The 19,507-nt window shown below is 51.4% G+C and overlaps 3 protein-coding genes across 3 annotated transcripts; all 3 read left to right on the top strand.

The window, feature by feature from the left end:
• Positions 1–741: 741 nt before the first annotated feature.
• Positions 742–3,540, top strand: CALHM3 (calcium homeostasis modulator 3). The gene is made up of 3 exons (XM_005481580.3): positions 742–1,028; positions 1,922–2,177; positions 3,079–3,540. The coding sequence occupies exons 1-3, from the start codon at positions 742–744 to the stop codon at positions 3,538–3,540; spliced, it is 1,005 nt and encodes a 334-aa protein (XP_005481637.3).
• A 3,931-nt stretch (positions 3,541–7,471) lies between these two features.
• CALHM1 (calcium homeostasis modulator 1) lies at positions 7,472–9,810 on the top strand. Its single transcript, XM_005481581.2, has 2 exons — positions 7,472–8,020; positions 9,343–9,810. The coding sequence occupies exons 1-2, from the start codon at positions 7,472–7,474 to the stop codon at positions 9,808–9,810; spliced, it is 1,017 nt and encodes a 338-aa protein (XP_005481638.2).
• Positions 9,811–12,752: 2,942 nt separating this feature from the next.
• Positions 12,753–19,347, top strand: CALHM2 (calcium homeostasis modulator family member 2). The gene is made up of 3 exons (XM_074545169.1): positions 12,753–13,104; positions 14,879–15,845; positions 15,928–19,347. The coding sequence occupies exons 2-3, from the start codon at positions 15,303–15,305 to the stop codon at positions 16,342–16,344; spliced, it is 960 nt and encodes a 319-aa protein (XP_074401270.1). The 5' UTR covers positions 12,753–13,104; positions 14,879–15,302; the 3' UTR covers positions 16,345–19,347.
• The last annotated feature ends 160 nt before the right edge of the window (positions 19,348–19,507 follow it).

Genomic DNA, 19,507 nt, shown 5'->3' with positions numbered 1-19,507 from the left:
ATGGAGTATGGTACAAATACCCCAGTACATTCGGGATGCACAGCCAAGAGCAGCCTTTGCCCCCAGGTGCCATTCCAGGCTTTGAAAGCCGTGGATTCTCACATCCTCTTGACTAGAGGGTTGGTCCTTTCAGCCCATTTTCATAGGGAAATCTGAGCTTGCAGCACACTGAGCCAGGTGTGTGCTCCCTGCCTTCCCCCTGTCCCACACAGGGCTGGGGACATGCAAAGAGAAGTGAGGCAGCAGCAGGAGCACAGATGAGCTCATTGATTTACCTGGGTTCTCCTGGGCAGTGAATCACTCAGCAGGCTTCAATCAGCAGAAAGCAGCTTGCAGGCATCACCAATGGCTCTCCACAGAGAGTTACCATCTCCTGGAAGGAGGGACCAGCCACCACTGGAAGCTGTGACTGCTTGCCATGTGGGACAGCCCTGAAAATGAAAAACAAGGTGATAAAAAAGGCTGCTGGAGGCTGTATCCATCCGCTCACCTAGAAAAGCTACCAACTGCCCTGGATGACAAGCACTGGGTGAGAGCCAGACCTGTGAGAGCCATGTGCCAGTGGGGAAGCCCCAGCACAGGGTGTTCCCCCTACCACAGCAGCTCTCTTCCATCCTCATTCTCCTGCTGACTGGGAGCTGAGCTGCATCCCCTGCCCTGTGGCAGCAGCAGGAGGAACAGAGAGAGACAGGCCCGTCTAGGCACCCAGGGATTTCCAGGAGGAGCATCCAGGAGAACACCATGGACCGTTTCCGGATGATCTTCCAGTACTTCCAGTCCAACTCGGAGTCTGTAATGAACGGGATCTGTGGGCTCTTGGCCCTGGCGAGTGTAAAGATGTACACCAGCCTGGACTTCAGCTGCCCCTGCCTGCCCCAGTACAACATGGCATATGGCTTGGGGATCATGTTCGTGCCCCCCATCATCCTCTTCCTGTGTGGGCTCATCCTCAACAGACAGTCCCTGGTGATGCTGGAGGAGTGGAGGCGACCAGCGGGGCGCAGGAAGAAGGACACAGCTGTCATCAGGTGGGGTTTGCAGTGGCAGTGGCATCCCTCTTCTCACCTCCTGGTTACCTGTCTGTATCCATGGCTTTGATCCTCCTGGTAGATTGATTTTCTTGTAAGCTCATCTCCTGAGACCTCTCCCCATGACCATGGAGGGGCAGGGGTGTGGGAAATGCATTTACAGGCAGCAGAAATTAAGGCAGGCTCATTCCATCCCAGCTAAGGAGAGCAGGAGTGCCTCAACACCTGGGCTTATGCCACCACTCTGGGAAACTGCATTGCTGCTGCCCTGTCATGCACTCACAGAGTGTCTTCTGGGGCTTCCATGTGCAAAAACATCAGGCATTTCCTTTTAAATATGCAGAAGGTGTGGCATTTTCATCACGGTCATTCTTTATCAAAAGTCTCACTTTCATCACCTGAGCTTTTACTAATTTGTACTGGTAGAAGGGTGAGGAGAATAATATTCCATCTGTTATATGTAAAGTTTTATGCAGCACACAGGTTGGCTCAGAGAGAGGTAGGAAAGGCTGCGGGAAAAAAGGGGATTTTCCAGACTGAAATTGATGAGAAAAGGAAGCGTGGATGTGGAAGACAAAGGAGAGCTGACAATGTACATGGGAGACATGTAAGGGTGCAGTCAAGGCAAGCCCATGGTGAAGGGATTGTGCACTGAGTGCAGGCAGCACACAGAGCCCTGCCTTGTGCTAGTGCAGGTTCCACTGAGAGGCAGAACCAACAAATGCATCCCAGAGCAGAACAAGCATCAGCGGGAGCAATGCTGAGAGCAGCCCTGGGAGTCAGTTCCCTGGGGCTGGAAGGACTGCTTGGCACAGGACAGCCTGCATTCCTCAGGGCTCAGGATGAGGAGAAAGCTCCCAGCATTAACCCACTCACCTCTCTCTCTGCTCCAGGTACCTGTGCTCCTCCATCATGCAGCGAGCCATGGTTGCCCCTGTTGTCTGGATCGTAGTCACCCTCCTGGATGGCAAATGCCTCATCTGTGCTTTCAGTGGCTCCATGGACCCCCAGAAGTTTGTGGGCTTTGCCAATGTGAGTGCAGAGCAGGTGCAGCAGCTGCTGGCCAAGGTGCCCTGCAAGGATGACGAGCTCCTGAGGAACAGCACGTCCCGCAAGGCCGTGTCCAGGTACCTGCGCTGCTGCTCCCAGGTGGGTCACTGCTGGCACAGCCCCTCATGTTAGTGAGGTGACCAGGGCATGTGGCACCTGCTCCTGCTCTTCCTTGATCTGCCATCCCTTCATTGTGGTCAGGCTGGGAGCAAGGCCGCTCTGTGCTTCCAAATGTCACTATCCCAATTGATAATCTCGAGTCAGGTAGGGAAAAAGAAAGAATTTACGAATGGTTTAATAGAAGAATCAGCAGCCTCTAAACCTGGATAATATAAGATACTGTGTCTCCTGAAGCCCCGTTCAGTGTCAAAAGATCCTTCTAACTGCCAACCCTGCAGACAGGACCCACTGTTCTAAGAACAGTGCAAGCTTAGACAGATAGAAACAGCTTGCTCAGGAGCAATAAAACGGGGCACAACAGGGACTGGAGCCCTGACTGGCCTCAGCTCTTGGTATAGAAGACTGGTGGAAGGTCATTGAAAACAAGCTCTTCTTTCTTATCAAAGGGAGCTGCCCATAGTCTGGGCTGTCTTCATGCTGCAGTGGGGACTCCTGGGCCCTGGAGCTAGTGTAGGTGGCAGATGAAGATCACTGGAGATAAGGAATGCCAAAGGAGAGCACTAAAGTCCCCTTTCCGTGGGGTACTCCTATGCTCATAGCAAATTCCTGTCTGCTCCAGGCAATTTTGCAATCAGTTATCCTTGCTGAATGATTCATGCACAGATAAACACCCCATATTCTCTGGGAGGAAATTATACCAACCCTCTGGGCACAGTGTGAGGTGCTGGACTACAGGGACAGATCAAAGCCAGGAGTCCAGATGCATCACATTTCTCCTCCAGCCACACAAACTCCTTGTCTCTCTGATGCAGGCAAAGAGCTTGTGCCTGTCCTTGTGTCTGTCTTGCTCCTGTTTCACTGTTTCTTTCTTATCCCACAGGCACTTGGCTGGAGCATTCTGTTGATCCTGATCATAGCAGCTTTCCTTGCCCGCTGGCTCAGACCTTGCTTCAACCAGGCCACCCTCCTGCAGGCACGTCACTGGAGCAACTACATTGACATGGAGCAAAAGATTTTTGAGGAGACCTGCTGTGAGCACAGCCGGCTCTTTGCTCACAAATGCATCCTCCACTTCTTCGAAAGCATGCAGCAAGAGATCAAACTGCACAACTTCAGCTTGCCTAGGGAGGGAGAGGGGGCTGAAGGAGGGGAAGGTCTTCTCCAGGGTATCACAGATCAGGACCAGGTGAACAAACTTCTGAAAATGTGGTACTATGAGAAACCTCCCCTGGATGTCAGCCAGGCACACCAGAGGCATCCCCTGGTGCGAGAGAGATCCCCCCTGCCCAGGGCAGACAATGCCAGCACCCACTCCAAATTCCCCCAGCACAGCACTGTGTAAAGTAGGATTTGTCCTGCAGGCACAGAAGGAGCATTGCCAAACTTCTGCACAAAGCAAGGACCAGTGGCAGGTGACAGTGGTGCTCATACCTTCCTCCAAATCTGCAAACTCAAAGGCTCCACCCCAGGGCATGCCCAGCAAAACCTCCCAAGTCAGCTGGTTCTGAGGGTCCAAGGGTCCCAGATGCAGTCACTGTTAATGACATTTTTCAGCCAAGGACCCTTGGGGCACTTTTGTCATATCAAAGAGTTTGCAGCTTCTTACAGCTGTGATAAAAGTGTTCTGGCTAGAGGAAGGATTTAACCAAGGCAGCAGCATCTGGCTGCATACAAACCACACACACACAGAGGAGTGAGGAGCTCCTGCCCGCTCCAGTGAAACCTGCTTCAAAGGGTTATCAGAGCTGACACTGAAGTTATTTATTTGGCAACTCTCTTAGTACCACACCAACATATTTACTCAAAAAGGCAAATCCACCTCCTATGTCTTCCCATCTGCTGAGAGCTCTGGCTGCCCCCAGTCCAGCTGCCAAACTGTTCTGTCTTCCTCTCACAACCCATCAATACTTCCATGCATTTATAAAATTAAATATGGCAACACACTGAAATTCATGGAGCAGCATAACTTTAATTGAAGACACCTCTGAATAAGGATTGGATTGGATTTGCAGAAGGAACAGGAGATGGAGGCTTTGTGAAGCGCAACCATGGGGCTGTGCTGGGGTTTAGTAGCTGCTGTAGACACTGGTGCTCAGCCATGGAAAGGACACACTGGCTCTGCCTGAGAAGTCTGAGCATAGACTTTAAACAATCCCCTGCTAGATTTGGGTACAAGCTGACCTATCCAGAGGATCATCCTTGCAACACCTATTTGGGCATTTCCATCCAGAGTTTCAAAGCTGTTTCGACATAATCTTACCTCTGAGCTTTTGATGGTAATTGCTTTCTCACCTGCCTTTTCCAGTCCCCACTGTACATGGTGCCAGTTTGACTGGTACTTCTGTCCAGCGTTGCTGCTTGGATGCATTAAAGTCTTTCCTGCAAACCAACCCAGAACAGACACATCTGTTCCTCCAGGCTGAACCTCACACTGATGCCCACTTTGTCTCTTGGAGGGAGAGGTGCAACATGGAGGGGCTGGGGGAGGTGGGAGTGAAGAAGAAATATCTCCTTGGGTATGGACAGGTGGGGCAAGCAGGGTTTTCAGGAGCAAATAAGAGGGTGGGATAGGGGCAGAGGAACCTGCCACCACACTGGGACTAAATCCAAAATGAGGGATCAAAATAAAAATTCATATTAATCCCCCAAATTGACTTGTCAAGCTGCTGGCAGGTGGGTCACCTCCTGCCCAGGATGTTTGCATGCACAGGCCAGAGGATGAGGATGTACTGGGTAAAACATTGAGAGGCAAAATAACGCCATAGCCCACACATGGGCAGCTGCACCCCTTTGCCCACTGAGGCCCAGTCAGGAGCTGCAGGGTGCAGAGGGATGGGCTGCAGAGCTTTTCTTATTTGCATTGCAAAATCAGATCTGGATGAATCCCTGAGCTCCCTTGGATATGCTAAGAGAGTGCACAGAGCCAGCTGTGGCCCATGCTGGTAGGGAAAAACCAAGTGGTCTTTTCTCCAGGAGCTCTTTACATCCAGGTAGATTCTGAGCTCTTCTTTGAAATCAGCATTGCACTTTGAATTGTGTCTCCGGTTTACTTTTGTCAGACATGACATCACAAATCTGAGGCTGCAGCTCAGTTTGGACTCACCATTTAATTTTAGTCAAATTGGGTATTTTCCTAACATGCTCACAGCTGAGGTCTGCAGCTCCATTTGCATGATGCTTTCCATGTTCTCAGGTTTTAAGTCATCCCAGTGTGGCCACAAAATATGAAAGGCTAAAGGGGGGAAGAGGAACAGATTTGTTATCTGTACCAGGAGGGAGCAAACAGGAGGGTTTAAGGGTGCTGCCATGGATTTAGCAGCTGTTGTCTCTCAGGGCTGCTGTGATGCCTGACCTGCAGATCTGTCTGGCATCCTTAGGGATCCTCACCTGCCAAGAGCCTGTGAAACAGCAGAGCTGACTGCAAAAACAGCTTCCCTAGTCACTTCATAAACTCACCTGAAGGGAATTGTTACTGCTTTCACACTCCATCTTTCCATATTTTACACTGACTGGGACATGCAAAGCCCTCCCCAGCTCTTGGAGTCTGTCTTGGTGTGCAGGTGCAGGACTGGGTCCAGGGAGGGACTTGGGCAGGTACCATCTCTTTCAGGGCAGGGTTTCGAGAGCATAAATAAGTTGGGATTTGGGAGGAATCATCAGCTCTGCCTTCCCTTGGAAGTCAGTTAGAGTGAACTTTCTGTTAGGAAGCTCATGAAAACAAAGTCAACATGGAAAGAAAGACCCAGGCATTGTCTTCCATGGACTCTTTTTTGATTCTCACTGACTATTGCTGGCTTCAGTGAGAATTTCAGTGCTGTACACCAAGCAGGCTGAGACCCTCAATTCATGTTTAATAAAAGGCAGGGTTTTCCTGGAGATCAAAAAGCTCTCAGCTTTTTACAGGGTTGATTCACGCAGGCTTTGATGTGAACTGCCCTTCAAAAAGCCACTTGTCAGGTGAACAGAGAAGTCAGTCTAAGCTCTCAGCTAGCAATACAACAGGCCTCATCTATATTCATGCAGCAAAATCTCTTCCCATTTGATGAGATCATGCAATTAACCTCTCCACAGCAGGCAGAGCTAAGACTGCTCAGGTATTACCCACGTGCTCTGTGCTCACCTCTACAGTGGCATCTCAGGGTCAACTCAGCATAATCAGCTGAGCCCCAGGACTGGTGCAGGGCAGACTCAGAACCTGAAGCACTGACTAATGCTCAAAAAGCCTGGTCTGGCTTCCTAGCTCAGCACTGACACACTGCAAAACCTCGGGGGAAAGTACCTGTCCTGCCTCTTCCGTGTGCCACCCACCTATGCACAGCCTCCCTTGGTGACATGTCCCACAGCCACCACTGCAGTCACACTGGAGATGTATCTTGATCCTCACATCACCTCAGGTGGTGCCTGGACAGGAACAACTGAGCAATTGCCACCACTTGTTTTAGAGCCACTTGTAGTCCCAGTAATCCCTCATCTTTTGGCCAGCTTGAGGGAGCAATTGAACACACCAAGGCTGTTTTGTGAACTGGGAACTGAGATGCAGGAGAGCACCATCAACACCATCCATTCTTTTAGATTTGTGCTGTAGAAGCCAAGCCCTGCCTGTTACCTCTCCTTTCTCTGCCTTTCCTTTTCTTTTCCCTTCCCTCTGCAGAATAAAAAAGAAGAATTATTTCCCAGTGAAGCAGGTCCAGAAGTAGGGGCTGCCAGACGTGCAAGGTGCTTGCTTCAGATGCTGCTGAGGCAAGGCAGACACACAGAGGGAAGGGGGAAGCTCTGGAATCCAGTTTTTCCATGTGTGCCAGCCCTGCAGAGGTGGGGTGTCCCGTTCAGTCCTGGGAGGAGCACCCACCTCCTGCATTTGCAAACAGGTTCACAGAGGCCAATCAGCCAATTCTGCCCAGGGCACAAAGGGCTTTGGGGAGGACACAGCCATGGTAAAACCTGCACCCTTCAGCAAAGAGAGCTGCTGGCTGGGAGACTGCAGAAATGGGGATGTGGAGAAGAATGAAATCTGGTTTTGCAAACCAGAAATAACCCAGGTCCCAGATCCAAAGAAGAGCAGCAGGAAGCAAACTCTAAACTTTTGTAGGCAGCAAAATCAGCAGGAAAAAATGTTAATTTTCTGCTTTAAAGAGTGGGGTTGTAAGAGTGCATGAATGAAACAGTGGACTGCACAGAAACTTAGTGATGCCATCTTTGAAGAAGAAATCTGAAAGAATGAAATAGACTGAGGCCACAGCTTGGACCCTGGTGGGGGAAGGAATCAAGCAAAGATGGACAAGTTTCGGATGATCTTCCAGTTCTTCCAGTCCAACCAGGAGTCCTTCATGAACGGCATCTGTGGGATCATGGCCCTTGCCAGCACCCAGATGTACTCAGCCTTTGACTTCAACTGCCCCTGTCTGCCACAGTACAACCTGGCCTACGGGCTGGGCATCCTCCTGGTGCCCCCCTTCATCTTGTTCCTGCTGGGTTTTGTGCTGAACAACAACATCTCCATGCTGGCAGAGGAGTGGCGGCGGCCGCGGGGCCGGCGCGGGAAGGACGCGGCCGTGCTGCGCTACATGTGCTGCTCCATGGCACAGCGGGCCATGATCGCCCCCGTGGTCTGGCTCTCGGTGACACTGCTGGACGGCAAGTGCATCACCTGTGCCTTCTGCACCTCCGTGCCCCTGGAGAGCCTGGGCAATGCCAGCCACCCCCGCCTGTCCCAGGGGGAGGTACAGCGGGTGCTCGCCCGGATCCCCTGCAAGGAGATCTACACCGGGCAGCAGCTCATCGCCAGTGAAGTGGCTGTCAGGTACCTGCGCTGCATCTCACAGGTAAGAGGCACCATGGTGTGCTCTCACTGGTGGATTGGGGTTAGGCACTGCCAGCCTGAGCTCCCCCAACAGAATCTCCTTGCTGAAATCAAGCTGCAGCAGGAGAGACTGGTGATTTCACAGGGGTACAAGGTGTTCAGACTCAGCTCTGTGGGGTTATGCCTCCAGGGTAGTGCAGAGGCTGTAGCTGTAGGTCATCCTAATAACTGGCCATCTCTCCTGCCTGGGCAGCCCAGGGCTGCAGAGCGTGACAGCCAAACCATCTGCATGTATTTATTCAGAGCAAGCCAGAAGGGGCTGTGATGGATCTTACTCAGTGGCTGGTATGTTGTCACCCTCTCCAATAACCCATCAGTTGCTCTTCTTATTACAACACATGCAAGCAACGGGCCGATAACCATCTATGCCACTTGTCTGTGCTGCTGCATGGGAGCAGCCAGGGTGTGTTTATTAGCCATCCCAGGGAACCACAAATGAAGATGTGCTGTTAACCACTTGTCCTGTGCTTAATTCCTCTCAAGCCCTCTGCTCCTGGCCATGCTGGAGACAGGATGGTCTGAAACACCTGTCACTCATGCACTCCCATTTATAAGCAGACCTTAGGGCAGACAGGAATGATTATCCCCTTTAAGAGAAATGGAACCACTGGGACTCCTCCAAAGCAGATTTTCCTGGGCATACCGCATCTGAAAAGCATTGGGAGCTGAAAAACAGGAGGTCCCACATAGAACCTCCCCCCCAGGTGCTCTTTTAGGAGGCTGTATTTCCAGGGGGGTTGAACATCACGAGCTCTGCCAGTACAGCCTGGAGGCAGCCTGAGCTAAGACTGATGGTGAACAAGACAAACTGGTTCTGGCTCTGTCCTCATCTCACCCTTCCTGTCAGACCCCATTAACAGGGGAGCTTTCACTGCTGCCCACTCACAGTAGATGTTACTAAGTTCAGCTGGAAAAAGAGCTGCATAAACCAGGGAGTATCTGGGGCAATACCGCAAGTCAGAGGACACAGGCTATCCTAGACCTAGGTGTGGCACCCTCATTGGAGGCAGGACCAAGGGCTGGGCACAGGATTCAGCCCCGGTGTTATTTATGGTCAGTGCCTGCTGATGCTCTACAAGACAAGAAGCAAGAGGTGCTGCCTATGCACTGAACAACAATTCAGTGCAAATGGTTCATAGGGCCTCCTCACCCAGTTTTGCAGTGTAAACACAGCCAAGTGTCAAACAGCCCAAAATGGAGTCAGGCTTGTTTGCAAACCAGGGGGGTTCTGCGGGCTGGTTCTGCTGGGCATGTGACAGCTCTGGTTCCCCTTCATCCCTGCAGGCTCTGGGCTGGTGCTTTGTGCTGCTGACGACCACTCTGGCTTTCTTGGTGAGATCTCTTCGGCCCTGCTTCAGCCAGGCTGCCTTCCTGAAGAGCAGATACTGGTCCCACTACATCGACATTGAGCGCAAGCTGTTCGATGAGACGTGTGCGGAGCACGCCAGGAGCTTTGCCAAGGTCTGCATCCAGCAGTTCTTTGAGGGCATGAGCACAGACCTGGAGGCTGCTCGCTGCCACCTGCCCAGGAAAGCCCCTGCTGATGCAGGGGAAGCTGCCGAGAAGCTCCTGGGCATCACTGACCAGGGCACCATGAACATGGCCCTGAAGAGCTGGCACAGATGCAAGCCCCCGCTGCACCTCCACCCACCTGCCCCACCCACTGGAAACGGCTGGGCAGGAGAAGGGCAGCCCCCCACGCACCCCTCTGCACCCCGAAAAGAGACAGCTGCCTACTACAGCTGGGTGTGAGGGCCACGGGGCTGGGCAGAGGCAGAATCATGTTTTTGTGAGATGGGCTGCAGAGAGGGCAGAAGCCAGGGCACAGGCAAGGGCTGGTGCCACAGCAGCTGCAGGGGAACAGGCACCCAAAGGGCACAGTGTGATCCCATCTGCTCTCACATCCAGTCCCACAGCATTGGTGATCCAGGTAACGAGTTGTGTGCCAGGAAGGATAATTTTGAAAGGCCATGATGGACAAGCCCCAGGGATGCTGAAGGGTGTAATGTGGCAGCCAGATGTGCTGTGTGTCCCACACCACTGAGCACCAGGTTTGTGTTGTGGCAGTTGCCAAGACAGACACTACCAGATGTGCAAAACTTCCTCTTTTTCATGACGTGCTCAGCATTGAGCAGTGCATGTGGGTTTAGGCAGTATTAAAAATTCCCCTGGTGGGGAAGCAAGCTGAGAGTGCCCATTTCTGCTGCCAAGTTGTGAAACCCTAAAAGATCACATTACCCCTCCACACACTACATCCCCACAGACACATGGCTCCCAAGCCAAGAAAAGCCTTAAAATAAGTTTGACCAAAGCAATGAGGTGGTGAAGAGACATTCCATATCGCCCTGTGTGACAGAAACAGCGTGGTTGGTGTTACGGGCACCATTAAATGAGGATTCCACAGAGATGCTCCTTGAGGGAAGTGTCCAGACAAGGACAGCAGCTAGCATTCAGCAGCAGGGGATGGAGAGAGGGCCAGGCCAGCACCCTTCCACAAATCTGCCTCAGGACAATTTGTTCTTACAATTTTTCCTGTATCTCTCCCTGACACAAACACTGTTGTTAAAAACCCACCTGGATGTTTGTTTAAGGAGCCAAATGAATAATTCAGGTTTACCATTCAAGTTCTGTGCTCTAACACCAGGATTTATAAAAGCTATTTACAAAAGCCATTGGTGTTTCTTTACTTGTATGCAATGAAAAGGACTGGAAGAGTCCCCAGGCCAAGCCTGAGGTGCTGAGGCTGTGTGAGTTGAAGAGTTTTGCCAGTGCTTGGCCACCAGCAGCAGCCAGCCCTGGCCCTCAGAGGAGAAGCTGGGAAGTCACCACCAACACTACACAATTCAGGGTGGCTGCCCACTTCCACAGAAACAGAGGATGACAGGATGCAGGCCCTTGAGGTGACCATGGAAATCATAGCCCAGAAGAGTGTTTCCCAGTGGCCCTGACTTTATTACAAATATGCAGAAGGCAAACCCCTTTTGAGGCATGAGTTTTAACCCTGCCACGTCCCTTCCAAGATGTTCATCCACTTGAAATTTCTGCTGCGGTGTTCTTGTTCAAACAACTTATTATGAGTAACTGAAGTGACTGTCGTTTGCATAAACCTTAATTATCAGTGTGCAACTCCACAGAGGCTTTGGGGAGAAGAGAACAAAGGACCAAAGTGATGAGGAAATTCTCCTGGCTGCTGTGAGAGCATTTTAGCAAGCTCATAGTCAAGGGCAGGCTGAATCTGGCCAACTCCCAAGAGAAAGGAGCGTGACATAGCTTTGTCATCAATCTTCACACCCAAACTTTAATTAACGCACCTGCCCAGAAATTAATAGGCACAAAACCTGATTTACAAAGCAAAGGAGATTAAAAGATAAAAGTGGTTTCCACTCCTATCATTTGCAGTTTGGTGCTGTTTGTGGCTCACTGGGAAAGGTGTGCTCAGAATCCCCCACGATGGCGAGCAGCACAGAGGGATGGCAGGCTCCATGGCACAGCCGTTAAGGTATCAACTAGATGCATTTGCAATGAGAAACTCTTGGGCTTTTAACCAAGATTTTTAAAATTAGAGCTTTGCCTCCATACAGCAAATGGAGCAGTTGCAGAGTCCTCATAGATCAGGTTCCCCTCTCCACGCCGGAATCTGGGGACATTGCTCATGGCCTTTGGGAGGAGAGCCTTCCCAAGGAAGCCCAACACAGCCCCAGGCTGTGGTCCCAGTGCTGATCCCACTTTGATGCAGTGCTCTGAGCGTGGAGCAAGCCCCGCGTCCCCACCAAGCCAGCAGGGGAGCCAGCCCCAGGCGAGCACCCAGGGTGTGGGAGTGCCGAGGGATGCACCGCGCCCAAACAACCGGGAGCTGCAAAAACCCGCCCGGGGACCCCACGTCTGGGCTAGGAAGGAAAACGGTCCAAAAACCCCATCGGCTGAACTGCCGGCGCTGGGCTGAGCCTACATTTGCTCGGGGAGGAGGGGAACGTGGGTGTTGCTGAGGATTTGCCTGTGCTGAAGGCATTCCCTGGGGAGGGCTGAGTTTAACCCCAGGGACAAGACGGCAAGGAGGGTGGGGAAGGAGGATGGGGGCCCCCAGCCTCTGCAGCAGGCTGGGCAGGAGCTGGAGCTGAGGGACAGACGGTGGAGAGGAGGGAGCAAAGAGAAAGAGAGGCGCTCTCGGCTGCCTCGCAGGCATCGCTCAAGCAGGGGAAACAGAGAGCAGAAAAGTTGGACAGGAATGCACCGCACCCGCCAAAAATCAGGCTGTGCCCAGTCCTACACACACGGCCCCCGGCCCTGCTCAGCACCTAGCCTGCTCTGTCCCACCTGGGGGAAAGCAGAACCTGGCACCCCACAGAGCTTGTGACGCCCCAAAATCCACCCAGGCAGGCGCCCTCCCACTGGCTCAGCCGGCTCCCGTGTGCTACAGCAGAAGATTCTGTCCCTTCTTGGGACCATGGTCTTCTCCTGCGCTGTCCCTGCCTGCTTGGCGTGGCTCCATCAGCATCACGGCATGCCCTGGGGACGATGGGGGCTGCACCCAAGCCCCGGGCAGGAGGGATTCCCCATTTCCCCTCTGCACCCCTGAAAGGCGCCTCATCGCTGCTGTTCTCCAAACTCCCGGCCGTCCCAGCCAGCCACTGCACATCTGCATCATGAGTCTGAGAAAGCTCGATGTGCTTTTTCCAGTGACTCATTCTCTCAGCTTTTTCATTTCCTTTTTTTTTTTATTCTTAAAGGCACAACCTCAGCTGCGCACAGAGCAGAAGCCAAGCGCCTGCTCTTTGCCCCACCCAAGCTCAGAGCTTGAGAACAACCTCCTCCCTCTTCCCAAAAGCCAACAGCAGAGAGCATGTTTCAAACTGAGTAAGGAGGCCTTTGCAAACTGTTAAGGCTGCTTTCAAAAGCTTCCACTTCACCATCAGACCAGCCTTGGCTGCATCCCAACTCCTGCACAGCCCTGTGTGCTGCTGGAAACCCCCCACAACCAGAACCTGAGGAAAAAAAACACAGGAAGGGCTGAGAAGGCTCCAGAACTGGTTTCAACAACTTTTCCAAGTAAGTGACTTAATTTTTTCTTGCTTTATTTTGGGGAAAGAAACAGAGGCTCTTAAAAACTTAGCTGCTGCAACTTCTTCCTTTACCTGCTTACGACTTCTCCCCTTCTACCCAACCCTCTGTCTCAGACCCTAACTACCAAGCAGAAGAAGGGTAACCTCTAAGTGGCAAATACTTCTCTTTGCCAGCTCCTCAGATTTTTGCTTTGCCATTTGCCAGGCTCTGTCAGGAAGGTTACAGGGCAATGTTTATCAGGGCTGTTTGTGGGTAACTAACAACAGATGCTTGAACTCCAGCAAGTTTGTGGGCTTGGCATCTGGCTGCAAACGTGGAGCTCCGGCAAGCATGGAGATGGAGGCCTGGCTCCCCATCACGTGGTGGCAGTTTTCAGCTGGTCTGTCTCCTTTGCAGAGGGAGTTTTGCATATGGAAAACTGGGAAGCTGCAGGAAGACATTAAGGGCTGTTTACATTTGAACTCGGCAATATCACAGCGTGACTTTAGAGGGATTGCCAGGGATTAGACACAGCAAAGAACAGAGGCAAAATTTCTGCCCCTGTTCCCCACCCGTGCTCCATGAAGAAAGGGAGTAAACAGGTTTTGTTGAGGCAGCAGATGAACAGAGGCAGAGGAGTGATTTAAAGCAAAGTGTAAGAGCAAACATAAGACCATAGGGATTAAAGTATCTTTGTCTCTTCTGCCTGACTATCCCTGAAGTCTTGTCCCTGCAGTTGGGGTGGCTCAGGTAAGACTTTGGGGCAGGTCTGTGGGCCATGGCCCCCAGGCAGCCCCAGATGTGTGCTGGTACTTCCAGCACTGTGCAAGCTGCCAGAGGCGGTTGGTTGGGTGCCCAGGTCCTTCCTGTCTCCAGCAAACCCTGGTGACAGCAGTTCCTCTGAGGCCAGAGGGTTTTGTCATGGGTGAGGTTCACAGGGCTTGCAAGGTGCTTGAGGCTTCCTGAGGAGAAACCCTGTGGAGATGCAGCACTGATGGAAAGTCAGCTAAGAAATTAATTGAATCCAGCTTGCAGATGGGATGGGAGAATGGATGTTGCAGCAGAGAGCATGGATACAATTCCCAGTTATTTCCCTGCCCTTAAAAAAATCAGGGAGCATGATTTTCCCTGCTTGGCCCCAGGTGCCTGCAGCCCTGTCGGTGGGGTGTAACACAGGCAAAGGGCACCAAAGAGCATCTCTGGCACTGAGGCTGCAGGTTGAGGGGCTCAATCTCAGGGCAGCAATTAAGAAGCTGAGCAGGGCCTGCAGGCCAGGACAGGAAGTACGATTTTGTGAATCAGCTGCAGGATGGGAGATCATCCTGACACACCCAGTCCTAGCAAAAGCTCACACAATTGTTGTCCCAGCTCTATGAGTATTTGGTGTTTGTATCCTGGGACATCAGGATAAGCTTTCCCAGAAAGCAACTTCTCTTGCTGGTATGAACAGCCCCCAAGCATCCCTTCATCCTTCTCAGCAAAGGCTGCTCCTGCCTGGGCCTCCCATGCTGCATTTCTGTGCTCCCAAATCTTCTGGGATGTCTCACAGCACCCCTTGCTGCCTTCCTCACATACCTGTGTCTATTCATAAGTATTAACTCATCAGCTGTAAAGAGGGAGGCAAAAGCCACACAGGACACCTTCAAAGCAGCACAACCCCAGCACCCATGTGCCACATATGGCTGGGCTACTGTGAGTCACTTGCAGGGCTGGGGACACATCCTAGTGCCAGTGCTCTGGTCCAGTTTTCCCAGTAACATGGTGTCCTCCTTCATTGCAGGTTTGGGTGATCATCAAGAGTTTGCCAGTGATGCTGACAATAATTGCCTCTGTGAGAGGTGACTAAGACCAAACAGAAGGAAAGAGGACAAACGTGCAATTGAGAGGGACAGAAAGGTGTGTCCCACCTGTCATCTTTGCTGTAGTGAAGATTTTGGAGGGCTTAGTGGGAAACTAAAAGGGCTGAGGTTTCACATATTGCTTAGGATACCTTTTGAAGTATCCCTGTATCAGCAGCCAGCTCCACAGGCTGGGACACCAGGTGGGAGGAAGTGACATCGGTGAAGGTGTCTTGCTCCTGGAACAGCTCCTTGCACCTCAGCTAGCACCAGGCCATTTCATCCCCCACTGGAGTGTTCCTCAGAGCTGGGGGCTGAGCCAGCACAGCCCCCACTGCAGCACACACCTCTCAGGCCCCGGACGAGATGGCCGCCCTCATCGCTGAGAACTTCCGCTTCCTCTCCTTGTTCTTCAAGAGCAAAGACGTGATGATTTTCAATGGGTTGGTGGCCCTGGGCACAGTGGGGAGCGAGGAGCTCTTCTCAGTCGTCGCCTTCCACTGCCCCTGCTCCCCTGCCCGCAACTACATCTATGGGCTGGCTGCCATTGGTGTCCCAGCCCTGGCCCTCTTCCTCATTGGTGTCATCTGGAACAATCACACCTGGAACCTGGTGGCTGAGTGCCACAAGCGGGGCACCAAGAACTTCTCTGCTGCTGCCACCTTCCTCCTCTTTGGCTCCATCATGGGCCGAGCATCTGTGGCACCCATCACTTGGTCGGTCATCTCGCTGCTGCGTGGGGAGGCTTACATCTGTGCCCTCAGCGAGTTTGTCAAGCCATCCTCCCTGGACAAGTTTCCAGCTGAGTACGGGGCCGAGGTGCTGGCCAAGATCCCCTGTAGAGACGTCCCGGCAAACCTCACCAAGTTCAGGGACGAGGTGACCCGGCGGCTGAGATACGAGTCCCAGGTAGGCACAGCAGGGAGAAGCCACAGGGAGTGGGTAAGACAGCCTTGCCGTGTCCTAACGCAGCCTCTCTCTTCTCTCCCAGCTCTTCGGCTGGCTGCTCATCGGCATCGTTGCGGTGCTGATTTTCCTCACCAAGTGCCTGAAGCACTGCTGCTCGCCGCTGAGCTACCGGCAGGAGGCCTACTGGGCCCAGTACCGCTCCAACGAGGACAAGCTCTTCCGACGCACGGCCGAGGTCCACTCCAGGATCCTGGCAGCCAAGAACGTGAAACAATTCTTTGGCTTTGTGGCACTGGACAAGGAGGAGAAGGAGCTGGTGCAGGAGTTCCCGGTGGAGGGCGTCCAGCCGAGCCCCCAGTGGAATGCCATCACAGGTGTCTACATCTACCGAGAGAACAAGGGCTTCCCGCTCTACAGCCGCCTCCACAAGTGGGCCAAAGGGGTGGAAGGGAACGGGCCAACCCCAGAAGGCCATGAACTGCTGTTTTTAGCTTCCTAGGACAGAAGTGCACCAGCAGCCCTTCCAGTACCCATGCTCAGTTGAGGGATGCACTGGGAACATTCCTCCCGGCAGGATTACTTCTATCAGCAGGTAAACAGGAATCAACAGCCTCAAGGCAGAGACTGATAAGCAATACCCTGAGCTGGGGAACCCCTCCCTCAGAGACAAGAGTCTCGCTGCTGCTCCCAGAGACACAGGGGAGCAAGGAGCAGATGCAGCCCTTACCTCCAGGCTGCCAGTGCCACCTTCTGCCTGACACACCAGCAGAAGCCTTAAGGAGCAAGAGATGGGCACATTTCTCGCTGTGACTCGTGCAGTCCCACTTGTCTTCCCCCCCAGCCATCCCATACCTATTTGTTTTATTGACATTGATATCTTCTTACACACTTGTGTGATGCCTGCTACACAGGCAGGTCCCAGAGCACTTTACAGACTTCACAGTGCAGGTAAAAGAAGGAAGCTGTGGGTAAATTCCTGAGGCAAGGAGGATGCAATAGCATCTGGGAAGGAATGGGTCAGTAATAGCCACACACCAAATAACTGAGAGACTAAAGCAGAAGGAATCACCAATATTCCTGGTATTCAGAAAGGCACTCTGTAATTACCAATTTGAAATTTGGGTAAGACACCCAAATTCCCTTTGTCCTTACTAAAGTGCTTGGCAATCTCTAAGGAGCCCAAATGGTCACCACAATGAGTTTATGAACCCAGAGGAGGCACCATCAGCAGAACAGTTTTGGGGCAACAGCAAGGTGGAGACTGAGAGAAACCAGTACCCACAGTACTGTCTGCATCTCACTGCATTTGTCATCCAGCCATCAGATGAGAGTCCTTTGTTTGGGTTACAAGCTGCAGGATGACCTCAACCAGAATTACCTTTACATAAATGTATGTATAAACATACATAGAGTGAATATAACATATAACTGTAGTTAGTCTGTTGTATTAATGGAGCATCTTTCTCAGAGGGGAAGGGGGTGAGAAAGCTGACAGCCCAAAGAGCACATTACATTCACCCATCAGCTGCACTGGGACTGCAGCCCTGGAGCAACAAGGGGACAGCAGGAACAGAAGGGGGGAGCAGCCCTCTCCCTACACATCTACCACTGAATGTTCTAAAACTCTTTCCACTGCCTTAATTGGCCCCTGAAGCACAATATCTCTTTTATGGACTTGGCCATACTCTGGGAAAGCAAAACCAGAAAGGTGTAAAATTACTACCCTCACCATGACACTGTGTGACTATGGCTTCAAGGCTGCTCCTCTGGCATTGCACAGTCCCTTTTCTCCCAAGGGTCAATCCTGTGTACACTGTGTAAAGAGCTGGCATGACAGAGAAGTTTGGCTTTTCTACCTGAACTGTTTTGTTATAGATACAACTTCCTTTTACACTGTGTCGTTTACCAAAAAACCTAAAGTTGTTCAAAAAACAGCCCAAACCCACAAAACTCAGAGGGGTACACACAAGAAGATTTTAAATAAATTATTAAAGGAGAGTTATTTTTCATTGACTTCTGAGTTTCTTCAGGCGGGTATAAAAGGCATAATTTAACATTCTCTTTGAACTCAAGGACTGGGAACTTATTTTTTTCTTTCTATTAAAGATTCAGATCCTCTCCTATCCAGATCATCTGAGAATGTTTCAAAGCATTATCACATATTACAAGTTAGTAACATGGCTTTTTAGTTATTCTTGCATTGAGTAGCAGAAATCTTGTATATCAGGATACACAATTGCAGCAAAGGAGAGAAAATTATTTTAAAAGCTTTTGACAAGTATGGTGTCTTGCAAGAAAGTGCTGCAGGCTACTCCCTCACATAAAGAGGCTGGAACACCGCTTAATGGGCGAGGCATCCCAGGATCCCTGTTCAGCCTCTCCACAGATTTGCTTTGCATTTGTGGGAAGGCTTGGCTCTCAGCTTCATCAACTAATCCACAGAAATAATCAGATGGAAGTTAAATTAAATTGCATTAACTTGAGATGAAAGAGAGTTCATTTGCATTTCTTCTCGCTGGCCCTCGAGTGCGAACATGCAGATGCACACGCCACCCCCACACAGCCAGCAGACACGAGGTAACTTGCTGAAACAAAGCAGAGTTCCTCTGACTTCCTTTATTTCCCTTGCCTTCCTCCTTGATAGTCCCAATTATTCCTTTGAACCACCTCCACTCTGGTTCCTTCTTTCCCCCTCCCTCCTTTGAAGGAAAGGGGAAAGACACGTAATGCTTGAGAATGGACTTTCATCCTAAGAATAAACCATGAGCACAAACCATCTTTTGTTCTGGTTGCATCCCTTCTCTCCTGTATTAAATCCACTCTCTTTCCATTGGCTGGGATGGGCTAGGGGCTTGTCCAGCTTGCCTGTTTTCCCTCCCTCTTGTTGGGGAGGCATGCTTGAGTGGGCAGCTGTCAGTGAGGAGTGGAGCAAGACATTACACTCAGAAATTTGTTTGTAATTGCAGAGATTTGGTTTTTCTCCTCTCTGCCACCCTTCTGAGTGTGATCTCCAATGAGACAGCCCCAGGTTTCTGTCTCTTCTGGCACATCAGCACCCTTAAGAATATATCCCTGCTGCTCCTGTCACCCAGTGTCCCCCAGTGACAATGCTGAGGTGAGGAGCATTAACCCAGATGGTTTTACACACAAGCACAAGCAGCCAGGTTAGATTTTCCACTGAAATGCCAAGAGTGAAATTGAGCCACCCATCTCCCTGGCATGCTGGATCACACAAGCTGTGAGCTCACACATTCCCTGCTGCTCTTCCAAAGACCAACAATAATCCCATCACAGAACAGCCCACAGGTCACGGCTCCCAGCAGCAAGATGGGTTCAAACCAGGCTCCTCCAGCACAGAGAATTACACACAGGTCTTTCACCTCTCCTGCCTACTACAGACAGTATAATAGCACCGGTAGTGAAGAAGAAACAATACCTCAGAGGGATCTTGGTTTCTATTGCAACGCTTATTTACATGTTCTGTTATGCAACTAATTAAAGCAAAAGAGCGAGCCACCATCACTGAAGCTGTGTTCTTTAAAAAAGGCAGCAGTTGCTACTGGATGTTGTAATCAGCCTCCTCCACTACAAGATCATTAAGCAAAATCTGAGTACAGCACCCTGCTCTCCCTGGGGGCAAGAAGTGAAATTACTTGTTTCTG

Source organism: Zonotrichia albicollis, chromosome 7, assembly GCF_047830755.1.
Source record: "Zonotrichia albicollis isolate bZonAlb1 chromosome 7, bZonAlb1.hap1, whole genome shotgun sequence".
Classification (NCBI taxonomy): Eukaryota; Metazoa; Chordata; class Aves; order Passeriformes; family Passerellidae; genus Zonotrichia; species Zonotrichia albicollis.
The sequence above is the reverse complement of the archived record's forward strand: the minus strand, read 5'-3'. Positions and strand labels throughout refer to the sequence as shown.